This window comes from Bombus pascuorum, chromosome 9 (assembly GCF_905332965.1).
Source record: "Bombus pascuorum chromosome 9, iyBomPasc1.1, whole genome shotgun sequence".
Lineage (NCBI taxonomy): Eukaryota > Metazoa > Arthropoda > Insecta > Hymenoptera > Apidae > Bombus > Bombus pascuorum.
Window position 1 is genome coordinate 4445756 of NC_083496.1, and position 19924 is coordinate 4465679.

The 19924-nt window shown below is 35.8% G+C and overlaps 1 protein-coding gene and 1 long non-coding RNA gene across 7 annotated transcripts; one reads left to right on the forward strand and one right to left on the reverse strand.

Annotated features, from left to right (window-relative positions):
* Positions 1–29: 29 nt before the first annotated feature.
* On the reverse strand, positions 30–19883 carry LOC132910869 (sodium-dependent transporter bedraggled). 6 transcript variants are annotated; one of them, XM_060966975.1, is made up of 14 exons: positions 19410–19883; positions 15754–16729; positions 13931–14803; positions 6262–6440; positions 5950–6166; positions 5566–5816; positions 5262–5485; positions 5036–5192; positions 4683–4963; positions 4490–4621; positions 2398–2625; positions 2122–2319; positions 1955–2002; positions 30–1835 (listed from the first exon to the last, which is right to left on the reverse strand). In XM_060966975.1, exons 2-14 carry the CDS (start codon positions 16710–16712, stop codon positions 1017–1019), a joined length of 4566 nt encoding a protein of 1521 aa, XP_060822958.1. In that variant the 5' UTR covers positions 16713–16729; positions 19410–19883; the 3' UTR covers positions 30–1016. The 6 variants fall into 6 exon arrangements, with proteins under 6 accessions (XP_060822958.1, XP_060822956.1, XP_060822954.1 ...); XM_060966973.1 differs by having other exon boundaries at positions 18859–19883; XM_060966971.1 differs by lacking the exon at positions 19410–19883 and adding an exon at positions 17566–18076 and having other exon boundaries at positions 15754–17502.
* LOC132910890 (uncharacterized) lies at positions 10575–14419 on the forward strand. Its single transcript, XR_009658870.1, has 3 exons — positions 10575–11418; positions 11544–13467; positions 13557–14419. It is a non-coding gene; the product is annotated as an uncharacterized LOC132910890 (long non-coding RNA).
* Positions 19884–19924: the final 41 nt, after the last annotated feature.

Consider the following 19924-nt stretch of genomic DNA (forward strand, 5'->3'; position numbering starts at 1 on the left):
TAAATTAGATGTCATAGAAGCACTATAAATTTAAAAAAGAACATAAAAATTTTATTATGGTCCATAATATCAGGTATAGCAATTACACGTATGAAATATTAGAATATTTGTACGGTAAAATACACACACACACACATATATATATATATACATTATATATATATATATATATATATATATATATATATATATATGCTACATAATTATGTAAATAACATTGGAGTTTTCCGCTCTTTTTTATTCAATTAGTTCAATAATTATTCATTTTATGTATATACTCTCTGATAAATAATTTCAATTACAGTACATGTTTTCTCCACGATTTTTTTGCAATATTTTAAAATAAAAGAATACGCCGTATATATTTTTTAACCATTGCACAAAAACTAATACATAAGCTTTGATGAATGTTGGACGGATTATATTATTGTAACATTAAACAACCATCATGGTTAATGAAGAAAATGCTTAATAAGCGAATTTATGATTCGTTAAAATAGTATGTACACTAATATCATAAAACTACTAAAATGTTACAGTAGTATATATTACATAAATATTTTAGTTACACAGTCTCGATTGAAAATGCCAAAATGCTAAAATAGACTGATTGAAAGTAAATTGAACCTCAATAAAGTTCAACATATACAATATAAAATCGATGTCTATTGTAGTAAGTAACAAAACGAGTTTATTATATGTTTCACTGCTTCTAGCTATCCAATTTTCATTTGCGCGTTATACAATTGTCACGGTAATTAAAGTGATGAGATTATGCACTTATTTGTCAAGTGTGACAAGATTAGAAAATACTGAATTCAGTCTGAAAGATAAAATTATTTTTTCGATCGTTGATCGATGAAATCATCAGCAACTTGTTTATCTTTCGTAGAATAGCTTGCGAAAATGAATATTGAATACAAGTTAAAGGAGGAATAAATCACCGTAACACTATGCAGCAGAAATTAAATAACCATCAGATTATTCTTCTTATATGCTCAAAAGAAAGATATAGTCTATATCACAGAAACAGAATCATCCGTTTCTTCGGCAGTCTTTTTATCGTCGCTATTACTGTTAGCCTGTTCATTAGAGACTAGAGACACGTCCTTTGGAAGGACCAAGGATTCTTCACCGATCGGCGCTGCAGCCTCGACTAGATTTTCAACGGACGCTGCTACCGTTGATTCGTCGTGGCAGAAACTCCTACGCAGGGACTGTTGAGTTCGCGTAGTCCCTCTCCTAATGCTACTACGAAGTAAATTAGCCACATCGGCCGCAGTTAAATTAGAACTGCTCGATGAAGTCATACAAGGTCGACGAGGTCTTTCGAGCGTCGAATGCGTTCTTTCTATCGAGCGTTCTACCACACCGATTCTTGTTGATCTATCTATCGTATTAGGTCTATGTCTTTCAGTAGTATTACTTTGAGTGTTTGAATTGATGTTTTCATTTCTTGCTTCAGTTATATGAATTGTTACATCTTGGGTTTGCCTACTTTGATTCATTTCTACAAGTACAGTGGCGTAATCAGGAGGTGGAGGTTGTAGCGCCGGTCTCTGTCTCGGAGTACTGCTCTCACCGAGCACATTCGCTATTCGACGTACACTTCTTCGAAAACTTTGCCGCAACATCTTTGCTATTCTCGCTCCCGTTGCGGTAGTGTAACTCGGAGGGGGTGTATATTTTGGCGGTGGATCTTCAAATGGTACTTCCGTCGTTGTATGTACGATACCATTGCCGTGAATGCTGGTGCTCATATCGTTTCCAGTATGTGTTTGCGCATCTCGTGGGTCATCCGGCTCCAAAGATGGTCGATACAATAATTGAATTCTCTGTGAAATTAAAATTTTTTGAAATTACCTATATTAACTATAAATAAGTTCAAAATAAAAATTTCTTTCTATGTATAAAAACAGTGGATATAAGACATACACACGATTAGAAAACTTACACCATTACATTGTTCGCAGTGATTTATATTAACTTCCACTTGATTGTTCTAATGTTAGCACAAACAAAAATTGATGTCAAATGTATATTAGTATGTTAAAATGGAAAGTAAAAAATATTACTTAATAATTATTATATTAGTTTGTTAAAATTGTATCGAATTCTTACATCAAAAATATCGGGTGGACCGTTGTTCAAGTATCGACATGTTTGTATAATCGCCACTGCCGGTATCGTCAATATTGGTACTAATTGAATCGTAGCTCCGAGTTGTTTTGCCCATACTGTCCAGTACTCTCTAGCGGTACGTCGGTAAGAATAAAGTTCTCGAAATCCAGCATTTTTAAATACTGTAATGCTAAGTACCTGTTGGATTTAAATCAATAACTTGCTTACGATATTACTACCTTTTTTTAACGTATAAATATTTCGATAAAAACATACCATAAGAATAACAGGCAGTATAACGTTCCACGTGAATGAGAGAAGAGGACCAGCCCAGTGTCTGAGACATCGACCAGTTGGAGGAAACAACTCGGCTACTACCGCTTCACCACTATGTGGACGTCCGCGCACTGCGAATACAGCACCAACTTGCACCAAGTATAAGATCATTATCCACCATGTACCACCAATTGTGTAGTCTAGATAATATACGACGTGTATGCCCAACTATAAACAAACGATTAAATTCCTATAAGACAAACAAAATCTACTTTTACTGTTGTTTAAGGATAACTACATTGTACAATTCATAGATACGCGCATTTTCTTCAATATTTATATTAATAATTTGCTTCAATATTGCGGCTATTTATGACGTTAGAGATGGCGTAGAGATACTAGTTTTTATATCTTTCACTTGAATATCTAAAAACAATGCATTGTCTTTAACATATCCAGAATATCGAGTTAAAGTTGTATGCGGGATAAACATATAAATCCCAGCTTCTTTATTCATGTCTTCAGAGTTCGATTTATCTTTCCCTATAGCTTTAACAATTTTTTTTATATCGTTCGCCGGATTTTCTTGATTTCTCAATGTAGCTGTTGCTCTAAGGACACAAGGCCAATCCAACAATGGATCCCATTTTCCGGTTTCAACTTGTAAGCATCCGATAATATGTCGATCTTTCCACTGTCCTATACCATTTAGAAATAGCTTCATTCTCAAAGTATATCCATATTCTTTATTTAAAAATTTTGGGCTATAAAGCACGCAGTCATTTTCCTTTGCTTCGGTCATTTTTTCTTTATAACGATCAATTCTCCATAAAAGACGACCATTAGTTGAATATTGTTCAAAACATTCCTGTTTACATGGACACTCGACGAGTTCCGGCATATTTAATTTTGAATTATCCGTAATCAATTCCTCCAGATACTTTAGATTTTCTTTCATTTGAAACTTCAATCCTTTGATATTACTTTTCTGGCTAGTCGAGGTTTCCGATTGCCGTTCTATTTCTTCTTCTAAATTTTTTATTTTCTCAATTATATATTTTTGTTGATCCACTAATTCCTTCGAATTCTTACACCTCATTTCTAATTCTAACTTAAGATCGTGAATTGATTGCTGTTGTTCTTGCCATATGTTATTTATGTGTACATTCTCTTTTGTTACGAAAGCTTTTAGATCGTTTAATTCTATGTACCAATCACCAAGTACTTTATTATGCTTACTTTGTTCATTAGTCAATTCACCGTGTAAAAGTTTCAGTTGTTCCGAGATACGTTGAAAACTTAAGCTGGTGCGCTGTTCCATGTTGTCACTAGTTACTTCTAAATCGTTTAATCTTTGATTTAACGTTGTATTATATTGATAACATACTTTTGTCGTTTCCGCAACTTGAAACCGGAAGGAATTAATCAATTCTTGTTGAGAGTTCAATAACTTTAAACATTGAGACATATTATCCTGGAGAATTTTGCGTTCGTTTTCCTCGTGGTTTATTACAGAACGAAGCAATCTTAGAGCAGAGAACACTTTACTTCTCCATAAAGAATCTTGAACTTCCTTCATTTCGTTATTCTCTTTCGTAAAATTTCTGCATGTTTTTCGATGATCTTCCATATTTTTTCGAGGTACATAAACTCCACATTTGAAAGAACATTCTTCTAAAACCGATCCGCAATGTTTCACGTGATCGTATAGATATTTCTCCTCGAAAAAATCATTACAGAAGTAACAAGGTACGCTTCGCCGTACTATAGAATTGACACGATTACTCATTTTCTGAAACGTACGGTGACTCCAACGATACTGATGAAATACTTAATCATTTCAGTGCTTGGAATGATAATCGTTATCTGTATAAATAGAATATTATATGGTCTGTCTGATAAGAAGAGAATTTTAAATCCCCTTGAACGCTTGAACAGAACAGCGACTTAATTTATCTTTAGTAGTGACGATATAATCATACATTAACAAATATTATTTTATTGAAATTTACTCCAATTTCCAGTTCGAAATATTGCACAAATGTATTGGAAAATTGAAAATTACCAAGTAAATGTAAATAATTATATTTACCTCGGTAGCCATGGGTAAGCCTAGTATATAAGCACAAGCACAACTGAAGAATGTAATAGTAGTTTCCCATAACTTCATCATTTTTGCATTAATTGCCATAATACCAGTTATTACACAATGCCATATTGCCAGCTATAACAATGAAACTTTTGTATTTTCGATTTTGGTTTATCATATATTTTGAATTGAATACCTGTTGAGCTATTCCAAATAGGATAAGAATAAAATAGAAAAGAACTGCCCAAAATGGTGATACTTGTTCAGTGCCCAGTAAAGCTAACGTTGCAGGAACCAATTCAGTCGAAAACCTCAAGGCTTGATAACCAGATTCGACACTAAAGTCTGCACCAGGGCGAGTTACACGTTCTCCAACAATAAACGACGCATGTGCCATAAATCTTTCTGGTGTACTGCTATATCCCGGTGGTGCTGGCTGGTTCACAGGTCGCATAAACATATACGATGATATTCTTTCTGAAACAGAAATTTATTATGCTTAAATTTTAAATCTTCATTTGAGTTGATAATGAGCTGTTATTTGCTTACCAAATGAGCTAGGTATGTAAATATATCCATGATGTCGCAAAACTTGCACGCAAGTATTTGCCAGAAAAGCTGCGAGAAGTAGAACTGCGAGAGTTAACACGATCACTAGACTCGTATCTCGTTGTAATAGATGTTTGTGCTTATTATGAGCGGCTATCTAGAAGAACAATAATATCCTCAAGTAAAAATTCCATTAGTCAAATGCATCACAGTACGTCGTAATTACCTGCATAGCAGCTGCACCAAGTAATCCCCAAGTGAGGAAAACCTCGATGGATGCTGCTACCCACGATTTGCCATTAATGAAAAACTCAGTCCACACAGTGGCAGGAAAAAGTTGGTGTACAGAGCCTGATGGCGTGAGGCCAAGCAATTTCGTACAAAGAACTAATGTACCAAATACAGGCACCAACGTAAAAACATATACTACTTTGCCATAAGATCTCAAACCTAAAACAATTATTAAATATTAGAAAAAAAAACAATAACGAAAACAGATATGTATATCGTTTAGTAAAATCATGAAATACCTTTGCTTAACGATACGAACACGATCATCCACACAACAGCTAAATTGAAAGCCACTTGAAACTTTAACGTTACGACACCGGGATCTGATTCGTTTAAATGATTTCTTTGCAAGACAACTCCGCTAAAATAATCTGGTACTGTCTCATATAATTTATGCAAATTACTATTATTCTGTGTAGGTTTATCTTCTCTGTACAAGGAAAACGGTTCTGCCCATCGGTACTTATCCTGCTTCGTTATAAATGAATCTCTGGAGAAGATTATAAAAATATTCTCTCATTATTATTGGTCTTTCTTATAATGAACAATTTATCATAAGAAATTTTATCACAAAATTTATCAAAATTATAAACAAATCAAAAATAGAAAACAAATCAACACACCTAAAATAGACGAACATCCAGGATACACCAACGATACTGTAGATACCGATGAATGCTTGCGCAATTAAAAGAGCTATACCAACGCCCTGAAAGAGGGGTGAAATCTTCCACATATCTACGGACCCAGCCGCCAATCTTTGACCGAGACACACGTGCAACGTCAAAAGTGGAATACCCAATACCAAGGACAAAATCAGGAACTGTACAATGAAATTTGCTGAAAGAAAAAGACGATTAAAGATGCGATGATAATAGATAAAATTGAGTAGTAGTTTATACAAGTACTTATGTAATAGCAATTTCTACACTCACCTCCGAATTGTACACTAAGAATAGAAAATCTACTTATATTAAAAAGACCAAGGGTGCAACTAAGACACGCCAAGGCTGGACTAAGAGCATGTGGCCATTTTCCCAATGGATTAGCATCCTCATCCTCATCCTCTCCTCTATCCTCATCCCTATCAACGTCTCTCTGTCTGTCACATATTCTAAACAAACACATTGTTCCGTAAAAAAAAACGAAATCAAAAGAGAACAAGAAAGTAACCGATACTATTGCATCCGTTTAACTTTTTTCGTATATAATAAACAAAGTATTAAAAAGGTAACAAATTAATTAAGGAATTACAGCTCATCGCCTGAGAGGTAGATAGCAAAACGAAATAGTATACTGCACAAGTAATGGTTACAATGTTAAATATACCACAGCATGGCTGACAGCTGCTGATAAGAGTATGTAAAACAATCATGTTAAAGGTCGTATCGATTTGTCGTAAAACTGGGTCGAACGTAATTGTATCTTATTTGTCGCTCTTGCCGAAGAAAATTCACGGTCGGTCGAAACCGCGTTGCGACAAATGAAAGCTTATATTAGGATTCAATCCTGAGACATCGAATACGAGATTTATATTACAGAGTATTTGCATTCGTATACTATCACTTTTAAACCTTATGTGCCGTAATGTTAACTGTACGTCTATATCATTTGGCTACTGTACAATAAACTGTGAAATACGAGTACGAATTAAGCGTAGAGAAGAAAAGAAGAAAATAAAGAAAGAACGATTTATAATAAGTAGGAGCTACGATTGTTGCCAGCATCGATAAAAGATCGAGAATCATCAATGTACCGTTATTACGGAATAGAGAGATGAATACCTAAAAGAAACCGAACATTCCTACTGGGTTTCAACTTAAAGACACAACTCGACCTTGTTTTGCGCGAGGAATACGAAGGAGTTAGTATGTCTGCGCCACCTTCATTGCACCAATCTCGCAATTCTCCTGACGTTTTAAACGACAATTCGTGAATTATTCATATACGTATGAATACGAAGATTGTGTCGATTCTGGTTAACGAATGCTTATTACCAGACTGTTTTGTCGTTCGTTCGATCAAGATTGAAACTCCTTTCAATATTAATCGATTGTTCTCGACCATTCTTACGTTCATCTAAAACGAATATAAAGTTTTTATCATTGCTCCATAAGCGACAAAATAGCCCGTTCCGATTACTATTCTGTAAATTATTAACATTAAAGGTGTAGAAATACGTTTAGACTGACTTTAACGTTATATAACTGATCGCTTTGAATCCTGAAAATTTGAAAACCAGTGATGAACTTTCGAATCTTGAAACTCCAATGGTAGAGAAAAGCAAGGTTAAAATGTTCTATCGATTAATCAATAAACTGACCACTTCTAATGACCACGATATCTTTAATGGCGTGTCCAAATAATATAGAAGATTAGAAACACGCGAACAGTAGCTTGAGCACGATCATTGCGTCAGACTAAACTTACCACTCGATGGAAATAGCACAAAATTGTGTTTCTTTGACTATAAAAATTCCAGAGAAAAACAACGTTTTTAGAATTAGATATTTGTGCTTCTAACGATTGTTGCCAATCGCGTATATTACAGCGTACGTACAATGAAATCGTGGGAACGACGGAGATCTTGTGCTCTGAGTAAGCTTTCAGCGTAATACGTACACTAATAGTGTATACCATGCTGCGGATACCCGTATTATTAAACCTTCCCGACAAAAACAGTTAGTGAAACACGTTTAGCTTCGGCAAATAGCTGCATCAAGTACGTAGGATAGTAATGGTATGTTTCAAAACGATTCGTAATTGATCAGTGACAAACTTGATACTGAACTAATATTATTATTATACGAATCATTTTCTTTTGAAACGATCGATGTCTTCCTATCTTGATGTTTTTTTTTTCTAAAAGCTAATTATGATCAGTTTCGGAGCCTTGATAATAAAACTGTCTAGCTTCAGGGACTTAACTTGATTTCTCAAGGGAAACAACTCATCGATGATAGTTATAATTCCTATTGGCTCGATCTATAAAAGATTAAATTTGTCACCGAAGCAAATTAAATATCGTTACAGTAGTTAGATATAATTTACAACTTAAAATTTGCTAGATAACACCATCGAAAAGATCGTCGAACGACTGTTTATCTACGTAATTAATCAGATAACCGTAACAAATCGGTATAAGAAACTCTTACGATCGTAGGATATACCTGATACGATGTCTACGTTGACTACAGTAAAAGTATTGGCGACAAATCGTTGGATCGTGGTTCATCATGAATACATGTTACGCCAATGATGTCGATGACCGTTCGTTTCCACGGAGTTGAGATCGATTTTCCTCTTCGCTCAGTCGGTTTTATTATTCTATCCTCTTACTTCAAAAGTCGTTCTACCAGTAACAATCGATACATATAATGAAACTAAGTTTCATGACAAATTTTCGATCGATCGATTTCCCAACATTAACAAATTTTGAAGAACTAATTACACGATATCAGAAAATCGCGTATTAAATTTCACAGTCGTTCAAGGTTTCGACGCTCTGCATTTAACGAGGTAAGAACAATCGAATTTCAAAACTGTGCCTTCCCGTCGTCACGGGATCTCGCTTTTGAGAAACGATTTTACGGTTTCGTTCGTCTTCTACTATTCTCTCGATCTCCAGATAGGTCGTTGGTCTATTTTCACATTCACGCAAAGCATCGTGTTTGTTCCTCTATTTTTTTCCAGTTTGTGTTCGTGTTCTTTGTGTTCGTAAGATATTCTTCACGCGCGTTTGTTTTATGTTCGAAACGTTTGGTCAGTGATTCAGTAACATTAATCGTGTCACGCGGTATGCAATTTATTTAATCGACAAAGTGTAAGGTCAAACGTATTCGTTTCGCAAAGTATTCTCCAAATATTTTCAACTTCACTTTGTAGTTCAGGCGTTTTGACGTAATCGATTGATATTATGTTTTAAACACACTGCACTGCTGTTGCTTTTACGCACGGTAATCGATCGAAGAACCGTGTTGATTCTCGATCGTTCGTTCCTTTTAACGAAAATGGCAAAAGTTTTCGATCCATCTATCACAAAGTTACAGGTGCAACAGAGCCGCTAATTCGAATCACTTTCCTTTGATCGTCCTTTCGGGTAAAAAAATGACCGGACTCTCTTAAAAAGAGTAACAAATCTCGTCTATTACAGAATTTTTGCAAACCAGCATTCAAAAAGTTTACCGAGGCATATGGCTTCTTGGTACGACGATCGATTCTACAACTAAGGCAACCAGCGCTTACCGGGATTTGCCAACTAATACGACGCTTCGGGCAAAACCCTTGAAAGATATAGTCATCGTTTCGTACGTGTTCATTGATATCCTTCGTTCCTCCGAATTTCTCCACGAAGCTAAATATATACAAAAACGACATTCGTATTAATTATCACGGGTATGACATCATAGAATATTTTTTCAAAATAAAATTCTTTTGCTGCGGCCAGCGCACAGTTTAGAAAATCGCAAAAAATTTATATCTCTGTAGAAACATCCTTTGATTTTTGACACGAATACGAAATGGAATGTAGTTAGTCGATAGCGTTTCAGATATATACCACGGTATTCGGAGCAAACTTGTCTCTTTGTGCGAATTATCGATCAGTGGTAAAACGCGGCGAAAGAAGCAATGCAACATCGACATTCATTATCATCGTTACTTTTAATTTCTCCGATCTCTTTCGTTTTTAAGATACGCATGAAAGTAAGGTGCGTAAGGTAAAACACGTTCGAAAGGAATTACCGACACCGCGTAACAGTACACAAAACTGAGGCACAAACAACCGATATAGGAACACCAGTTAATACGACGTCGTTGTCTTCGATGAACACTCAGGAACAAATTGTCGCATTACCGCGATCAAACTTCCAAAGATTCCACGATCGTTCGTGCTTCCAACGACTTGCTACACTGAATACACTATTCCCGGTGAACCGTATGTATGTACGTGGGATCCCTCCGAAGCCAATGTATAACTGTACTCGGTTAAAGTCACGTGACGAACAAGGTAGATGAACGCACGTGCATATTTACGCTTGCGTGCTTGATCATTCGTCAAAATAATCAGAATTACGATCGATCGTCGTCAATCGCTTATTGGCATTTAACACGTCGATATTCGTCTTCCATAAAGAGGAGAACCTTTCCAGACAGAAATCTTCGACTTTGACTACGAAACACGCTTATAGATTGATCGTTACATACATTTCGTTGAATATAAATAGGAAGATAACAACCCGCGATACGGATGATCATTATACGTAGTTAGTAGTAGATTAACTCTTTCGTTCCACGTAACTTCGTAAAAATTCGTCTACACGCGAGTCTCTATCGTTCTACTCCATCGAATAACGATATCTTATTCTGTTGAACGATCATTTGATGACATTCTCAGGTGTCACATGCAATAGAATCTAAACGATCGAAATTACATTATTTTTTCAAGAAAGTGTCGAATTGTTAGAATTATGGGCAAATAATCGCCGATAAAGTACGACCGTTCCCGTTAAGAGAACATTTCACAATTGACATTCGCGAGTCAAGTTTCGGCCAGTATTTCACATTCATTGTATGCATGTATCCTACCAGGCACGTACGCAATTGCATTCAACATAGTACAAACAATGACAATGAGTAGGAAGGTGAACCGAAGCGAACGAAGTCACGCACTCTGGCTACTACATGACGCGGTAGAGAAATGAAAAAAAGAGAGCGGAGAAAGAGAAAAGGAAGGTTACATGTTTAGTCTGATAACGTTATCTTTTTCAAGCATGAGAATGTCGTGAAAAGAACTACATTGTATTCGAACTATCGTAGAACTTCCAGTTTCTAATTGTCTAGCATCGTATCAAAATCGTGCGTATATTTTAGCCGTATTTCTAACTTTCTCCGAATACTCCATGCTACAGTTATCGCATCATAAATGTAACAAGTACGTGTTTGTTCTCTTATTTGTTGTTCTAATTAACTGTTTCGATAGTTTTACCTTCGAAAAAACAAGTTTTTCAAACTTCTCAAAGAAATGAAAGATACAAAGCAAACACGAGGGAAACTGGTTACTCATACGCTCGTTAACCGCATCTAAGAAAAAGGTAAGTCTTTCTGATTTCTACGACAGATATCATAAAAAGGTCAACTAATTTTATATATATCGAATCTTCCCATTATGATACAAAATTTCATACGTTCTTTTTTCATTCCCTAATTTTTGCATTAGATACGAAATGTCTTGTAGTTGGCACCGTTGTTACGAACATGTACTTGATGTCTGTTTGTCAAGTACATTCGTATAAACACCTCACTGGGGAAATAATCAAGAAGAGGAAATGTCGGTGGTATACGTGCAGGTTAATCTAATATCCAAGCGGAACACACATCCTTTTGTTTCTATAAATCTATGAAACTTGCGTTATATAATCAGCTATAGTAATAGTTAATAATCGTACCGTGTTTAATCTTTCTTTTTACGCGTCTTAATAATCAGATCTCAGGTGAGTCTAACGAAACCAGTCAATTATAAAACTTTAAGGAAAATAACACAATTATAGCACCGATATACCGTTAAGGGAGCTACACCAGGTAGTACCGTTGACCTGGAGCTGCGATATTCCTATGCTACCACTGACCCAAAAACAACGTTCATTGTTTAAGAATCAATACAATTACACGTTACACTCTGCATTAGCATACGAAGAATGTACGTATTTACACTCTACCGAATGTATTAATGTTCTACGAATCTTATTCTCTAAATAATTCGTATATTTAATTATACTTTGAACAAGTGGCGAAAGGCTTCGTTAAGAATCGGTAAAATGTGATTAATATAGAAATTCGAGGATATAAAAATACATCGCGTGTCGCTATAAACGAAATAAATATCGTTTAAAATAAATACGCGAGTAAGTGGAATATTAATGGAAGAGGTATTTATTTAAGAGCATCACGAACAGTCACGGTCCAGAAATCATTCGTTTCTTTGAACCCTCTCGATTCTTAATTTATTAAGTCCATAAATGAAATTAATAAACCAACAGGAAATATGCTTCAGTGATGGAAAAATCGCATCGTGAACTTTGGTAAGTCCATTTAAACAACCAGCGAAACTCTGATCTGTTTTCTTGTTCAATTGCATACGTGCGTTCTAACCATCGAATTACAGGAGAAAGTGGCCAGGTTAAATTACAATGGTTTCGTAAATGTTAGAGTACGGATCGGGTATGTATGTATGAGTATCGGATTAAATTGATCTATTTGTCGATCAATTGTCAAACCTACATCAACGCAAAGCTGATATAACTCTGTGGGTGGAAAAAATGAAATTGTTGCAGTCGAAGCACGAATCTGTGAAAACAGTGAAATTTTCTCACGTCGAACAGACACTAGCAAGGAAGTTCTCTCGACTTTTTCCCAAAAGATCATGTTCGACGACATTAGAATGTCGACATTAGAATAGTGGATTGCGCAACAGGTTGCGCGGTTCATCGACGGTGAAACAATCTGTGTGCGATCGAGATCATTGGCCTTTATAAACATGACTAAACAGTATGCAACGGCTAGTAATATTTCTTTTCAGCAAGAACTAATTACAAGTAATTCAAATTTTGAAATTCTCCGTTTCTCGACGACTCGGTGCTTTAAGAGCGAGCAAGAGCGAAATATAAAAGAAAAACCATCTTAAGATTATAACACTACATGAGAAACAAAATCGATTGTCCGCGCTGTATGTAGCAAGGAAATTGATTAAACGATATACGTGAAAGAAAATAAGATCTATTTGTTAGGCTCTTACCGTAACGCGTTTCATCGAGCGCATGCATTCGTGACGAAACTGTAAAGCATGCGCACGTTTAAACAGTACACAGGACAACGAACAATTATCGCAACTTTCGTCGTTGACCATTCCTGACATGCAGCGCGCGCGTGTTCTAGATCTTCGAGTTACACATTTAATCACAATTAATCATAAAATGAAAGAATTCGTCGGTTGCTTAATTCTTAACGCACAACACATTAGACGCCGTAATACGAAGGAAACGAGCCAGAATTGCTTGCAACGCCATGCGACAAGCATCGATTCGACGATCTCGTTGCTGATAAACGAAAGAACGTTGCTACTTTCCAAGTGAAACTAGATAAAAGTAAATGATATACAATAAAGATATTCATAGAAATCTATATACATAGAAATAATTTCTCAAATTACTTTTCTACTATTCTGTCCACGAAGTGTACCGGTGGTTTGCGTAAGAAGGATCTAAAGCGCAAGTACTGTCAAGCATGGATGAGTAACGACCAACAACTAACTCGTTAAGCGAATTCTCGTTTCCGGTGAGTGTGGCAATAAGATTGAACAAACGAGAATGAAAGATGCGGTTCGTGGATTTAGCAAGCATCCAGAACGGAATAGTTTACTGTCCTTAATAATAACCTCGGAAAATACAATATTAAAAATAAGAAACCGAGTATTAGTAACTTTATGTTCCAAGTTTTGATCTATAGTTCGAGTCGTGCGATCTATGGAATATTTTCCTGGGTCCTAGTGGTTTCTATCGTCGACGTGGTAAAACTTTAACGAGTAATAGCAAGAAAGGGAAATCTCACCGTCTGGAAGCGATGCGTTGCGGACTTGTCGCCGTGCTGGAAGGTGGACTCGTAGAAGCACCGCCAAAAGAGCTGGAGCATGTCGTGATTCCCGAAGCAGTTGTATCACTGCCCGTAGTCGACGATAAAACGCTGCTTTGCCTCGAAGTAATGTCGCGACTTCGCGTTCTTTGCGATCGACTTGCTCTAAATTGTCTTCCGCCTCTCCTCGATGGCACTACATTTGAATTATTCGAGTTTCTTACAGGAGCGCTGGATGGCCTAAGGAGGGTGCCGGAAGTACCGTTCGTTTGGGCAGCTAATATCTCTGGAGCGATTAAAGCGATATCTGGCAAAGAATTTGGCGCGGATACGACAGCTCCGTGGCAACCGTTCAAATCAATGTTTCGTTGTCGTTCAGTTTCTTCCGGTAATCTCAAATGACGCAAACGTCTCATCGAAGCCCGTACCCAAGAATTAACAAGCGTAGGGTTGTCACGTGTTTCGCGATCGATGGTTTCGTTGCTCGCGTTGCAACGTATATTTTCATCTTGATTATTGCCGTTACAGTCGGACGGCGGATCGGAAGTTAACCATCGCGAACCACCGACCACTAGGGACTTTACTGTCCCGGAGACAGACATCGCGGCACTGCAGCCCGCCTCGGTAGCACGATGTTCGCGACCGCGCCTGCGTCTTGCGTTTTCGCTGGTGGGGGATGCATTCCCTCCTTCGGTGTTCTCCTGAACCGCGTCAACCACACCGGGTGCTAACGACTCCGTAGCCCGCGGACATTCTACTTCCTCTAACCACGACCAATCTACTTCCGAACATTCTGAACATCCGTCCTCTTGATCCTCTCCATTCGTTTCCAATCCTTCCTCCGTTGAACAACTGTAGACAATCACGATTTTTAGTTTATCATTTCCCGTGTTTATCTTAGGATTATTACGTGTCTTAATTTAAGAGAGAATATAAATTATACTTTAAGAATATAAATTATTCTTCCTGGCTTTGTTAGGCGTGCTACCTAGATATCTTATAGATGATAAGAAAATACTATATACCTTAGGAAGACACATCCGAGGCACAAGCCATATGGAGAAAGTTTTAAACCAAACCTTTGTTTCTCAGGCGTGGCTACACGTGCCACTTTAAAGATCTATTCAATGTCGACTTGGATCCACGCTTCTCGCACACAACTCGTGCCATTACTTCCGGCTAGTCACTGTGTTTGTCTGACGGAGAATCTCTTTGGAGATTCGAAACGAAATTACGCGCGTACGAGTATGTATTTACATCGTTCCTCGTATTCTCTGTAAAAGCAACCTATCCTCCATCTCTATCAATCACATTACTGATTTCAATTTAACTCATCAATTTAACATATTACGTTTCTCTATGAATTCGATGGAAATCAACAACATTCTAACACCTTGCATTTTGAAGATTAAAAGGAAGATTTAACTATACTCTAGAAACTAGGGTAAACTATCGAAAGACCCTCTCACCCTTCACCTTTACTTCGACTCATAAAAATATAACTTACGAAACGTTTTCTACTCCAATAAACACGAGATAAGTCGAACCTATATTTATTTATATTTTTATACAAGCACTGTTATACAAACTAAACAAAAGTCTTTTAAACTTTAAGACAAATATTAACCATATCCGAAGGATTCAGCTCAATTAAGAACTGGAATATTTGTGAATAAACTCGCTACTAAATAATTATCGTATATATTATTAATGTTAACAACGATGTCACATTTTCTGCTCCTAATAGCCGACGATTCATTACGTGTGAAGAAGCGTGAAAACAAGTAGTAAAATTATCGTACCTCGAAATAAAACTGGATTGCCGATGAATGCCATTGGAAGTTGATGACGCGTAATTATATCCTCTTAAACTAGTTGACCTATCGAACCGAGAAAATGTATCCTGTGTTGTATTTTTGAGTGTAGTTCCTTCCGTCCAAGATTTACGATGTGTATGCTGAAATGATCTTCTTTTAGCTGTTCGTACAAAAGTTTGTTCTTCGGGATGGTTTTCAACCACATTAATGCTACTCGCTCCAAGCTCATAATCAACAGGATCAGATCTAGGTTTCCTCGAAATACTTTCAGAAGGGTTGCCCGAACATAATTCAAAAGCTGAATCGTTTAAATCTGTGTCTGCTTTCCAGCAGTTTAGTGCTTGTGAAGCACTTTTACCATGGTAATTCAATAAATCTTCGTTTTTTATGGTACGAGAGGTTAATAGGATCAGTCCATGTGAATTTATAACTTGATCATAACGGTTACATTTCGCTTCAGCTGGATCATCGTTGTCATCGTGTTCTGTGAGAAAATTGAAAGCATCGTTGATCTCCTGTGCCTCGAACGTATCGTCTTCGAGCTTTTCACTGGAATAATGTCCGTCTTTGTTATCCGATGAACTTCCATAATCAACCGTGTCTTGATGCTCCTCATTAATGTCGGAACAAGTCTTTCTTATAACTGGTTCTAAGTTCCTGGTAATGTCACGAATCCTTTTTATAGTATCGGATGAAACGACATCGATTCTTTTACGAATCGGTACCACTTGATCGTGACCTAACGTGACTAATACATCACCGTTGTCATTTATGCATTGTACTTGTTCTTGCTTCCTGGTTAATGACAATGCTTGTTCTAACTTCGGTAGGCACACATCGAGAAGATGTTCTTGCTCGTCAGGCGATGATTCTTGAATCGATACTCGTGGTACACAACTATCGTTTCCAAGATCGATCAAATCACCATCTTCGCTCGAAGTCATTCTGTAATGGTTAACTACTGCAACGAGAAAATGAACGTTTATCTGTAATGGAGTAATAATCCTGTGCATTGTTTTAAATGTTTAAATCTCTACGATCAGGCTAACTTAACCCCTTGAACAAAGTAGGCCGATACTTTTTCGTTTCAAATGTCTAAACCTCTCCTACGTTCGCTTCACTTGAAAACCAAGTACGTATTTATCGTCATCGTATCTCGATGCGATGAAAACTGATTCTAAAACCGCTCTTTCATGTTAAAATTTATTACACAAATTACTTTCTTTAGTTCTTTGTGTCAACCGTAGAACATGCTACGACAGACTCACTATTTTGGAAATATTGGACAACGTTATGAAATATCCATATAGCTGACATGATTTAAAACAATAACTGATTGAAATGGATGTTTAACCTTACGGTATAAAGAAACACGTATGAATGCCGGGTCGTTGAGGAAAATAAGTTGCAGCTTCACCCACGGTGTTATATTATTAGGAATCATTAACGATGTAATGCTAAAGACAATTTGCGAACTCATATTATTTATAAACTAATTCTACTACCACAGTACTAACGTGATTGTGATAAAAATGAAGAAATAAACATGAATCATTCCTCATATCTACCAAAATACGCATACAATATCAATCATAAGTACTATTGACACAAATTCATTAAATTTTATTATTATTTAGTAACATTTCATCTAAAACGATTCGATTGTCGTATCAATTATCATCCATTAGCATCTATTGTCGACTGATAATAGTTCAAATTATTATCTGGTATTATCTAGTAGGTGAAGTAGTAAGTAAGAACTAGTAAACGATATAAATTAAAAATTTGACTACGTACATCATATCAGAGTTGGTAAAAAATATGATTCATTCATTAATTGATTCATATCCTTTAGTACTCGGGAACGGAAGAACACAGAAGCATTTCTGCAATATTACTCTTCCGAACGATGCCTGTCCCTTTACAAAACTCGTAGAGAAATACTAGTAACAGAAAGAATAAATTGTAACAATTTTTGTACTTTCTTAACATTTTTAACAATTTTTACGCTTCTATATATTTTAATAATGGATGCATGATTGCAAAAGTCAAAAGGAAGCTATCGATCGATATTGTCGGAAAACTATCGATCTAAAAGCTGTGACTGGAATCGACTGGAACGACTGTCACGGTCGATACTTTAGGACAAGCCCGTTGCCAGCACACTTGTCCAGGTAACAGGTAACCAGTAACCGGACCTTCTCAGCTGGCTACGGCTCTATATAACTCATTCGTGAATCATGAACCAGGCCAACAACTTCAGAATGCTTTTATAGAGTTTCAAACTAATCAATATCCTAAAAACAATACTATAGCCAAATAATCTAATTCATTTTCCTTGTTCACGTACTCGCACAATATTATTTTTCTATGAAGAAATTTTATTTTACATGAAACATATATTTAATATGTTCTTCTATGTGTGTGTTTGTGTGATACTTGCTTTTATACATAGATACATCTATATAGCCTGTAATACTTGTTGTACAATATTTATTTGATTCTCCTCGATAAAATATCAATAATAAAGTGTACAATCAATAGTTAATAATAAAAAATAAATAAACTGAGAAAAATGATCTACTCGTTTTGTCGTTTGTATAAGAGTAGTTTCATTTTTCTTATAAATATGGTTAAGCTAGTACACTAATGATATCCTCTATTACATACAAACAACGTGTAATAGCTGTCAATGTTTGAAGGCCAACTACATATTCGTAAAAACAGCTACATGATTTTAAAATTTAGCACATGTGACATTTTTTTTATCATATTTGTAGTTTTTCTATTTTTTAATTTGCTAAATACTAAATACATATAATTTAATAAATCAAGTTTAAAAGTAATTATGATTGAAGTCTTGTAAAGTAAAATATTGAATATTTTTCATATCTTGTAAATTTCATGTAAATTTTCACAAAGGATGTCTGAAAATTAAAATCCTAGAATTTTCAGTATAGCTGTTCGCAAAAGATATAACATTGCAAACTTTGATAAACGATTTTGTTATTTGATAAATTTTTGTTATTTAATCAATTGTTTATTAAACAATAAAATGAGATGTATATTACAAGTACATCTCTTACTTACGCCATTTTATAATACATAAAAATTTATATGTATATTTCAAACAAATGAAAGCTGTCGATGTTTTTTTAAAATATAGCAATGCTCTAGAATTTGTAAACCGATCATAACTGAGGATAACGCCATCTAAAAATATTATAAGCTTATTTAGCCCAAAGCGCGCCTATTAGAACAAAAAAAATTCTGTGTGTTCTATTATACAGCTTCTCTTATACACTCATTATATTATAAACAGAAGTTTAACATTGCAAAATTCGGAATAGTCGTTATTACTTCGAAATCACACACATTTGCGCTTAGTTTAATATTTTCTATCAAATTTTTCCCAGTTATTTAGATTCATCTAAAAGTGGTATTATATCTAATTACATTATTCATTATGGTTTTATAATCTCGCTTTTTAAATGACAACTCAATTAGTTTATTAATCCAAACTTCGAATTTTCACTTTTATTGAAACTTTCTTTTTATCTGTACTTGAAAGATCTATGAACACTTGAGTCACCAAATTTGATCATGCAATTCTTTTTAAATAAGATCAAGATCCGTTTTACACTTATTATTGTCCGTTATTCTTGGTACTGGTTACGTCGGCCCTCGAAAAACCAAACAGAGCACTGACATGATTTCAATAGCACAGTTGCAGCAAACTCAACATTCATTGTTGATTTCAGCGATTTTGAAAAGTATCTATTAGTCTTTTCACTTCCTTTCGTAATCCAGGAATTTAAGCAAATTATTCACTACAATACGCCACGTAGATGATATGAAAGAAACAAATACTTTACGTTATCCGCGTAAGGCGTAAGGCACGCACTGAAGAAAGAACGAACGTCGGCAAGGAGAGTCCGATGCGTGCATTCACCAATTCACTGCCGATCTTCGACATGTCGGTGTGTGCGTGCCTGCTTGCTTACCCATCGGAAAGAGAATACATATTCAGACTGAATGGTAGATAGAAAGGGAAGCAAGAGGACAGAGACAGTAGTGACAGGGTGAAAAAGAGTAGGCGATTCAAAGAGAACGAGTATGTACATATATACAGGCGAAAGCAGCAGGCGAACTATAA

What these genes read in the sequence shown, in the direction of transcription:
- LOC132910869 (XM_060966971.1), bottom strand. Translation starts at nt 16,781, where the DNA reads ATGCACAGGATTATTACTCCATTACAGATAAACGTTCATTTTCTCGTT. An exon ending in TTACATACCTAGCTCATTTG is followed by an intron (nt 4,964 to 5,035) that starts GTAAGCAAATAA and finishes TTTCTGTTTCAG; the next exon opens with AAAGAATATCATCGTATATG. An exon ending in GTCCACCCGATATTTTTGAT is followed by an intron (nt 2,003 to 2,121) that starts GTAAGAATTCGA and finishes TGCTAACATTAG; the next exon opens with AACAATCAAGTGGAAGTTAA.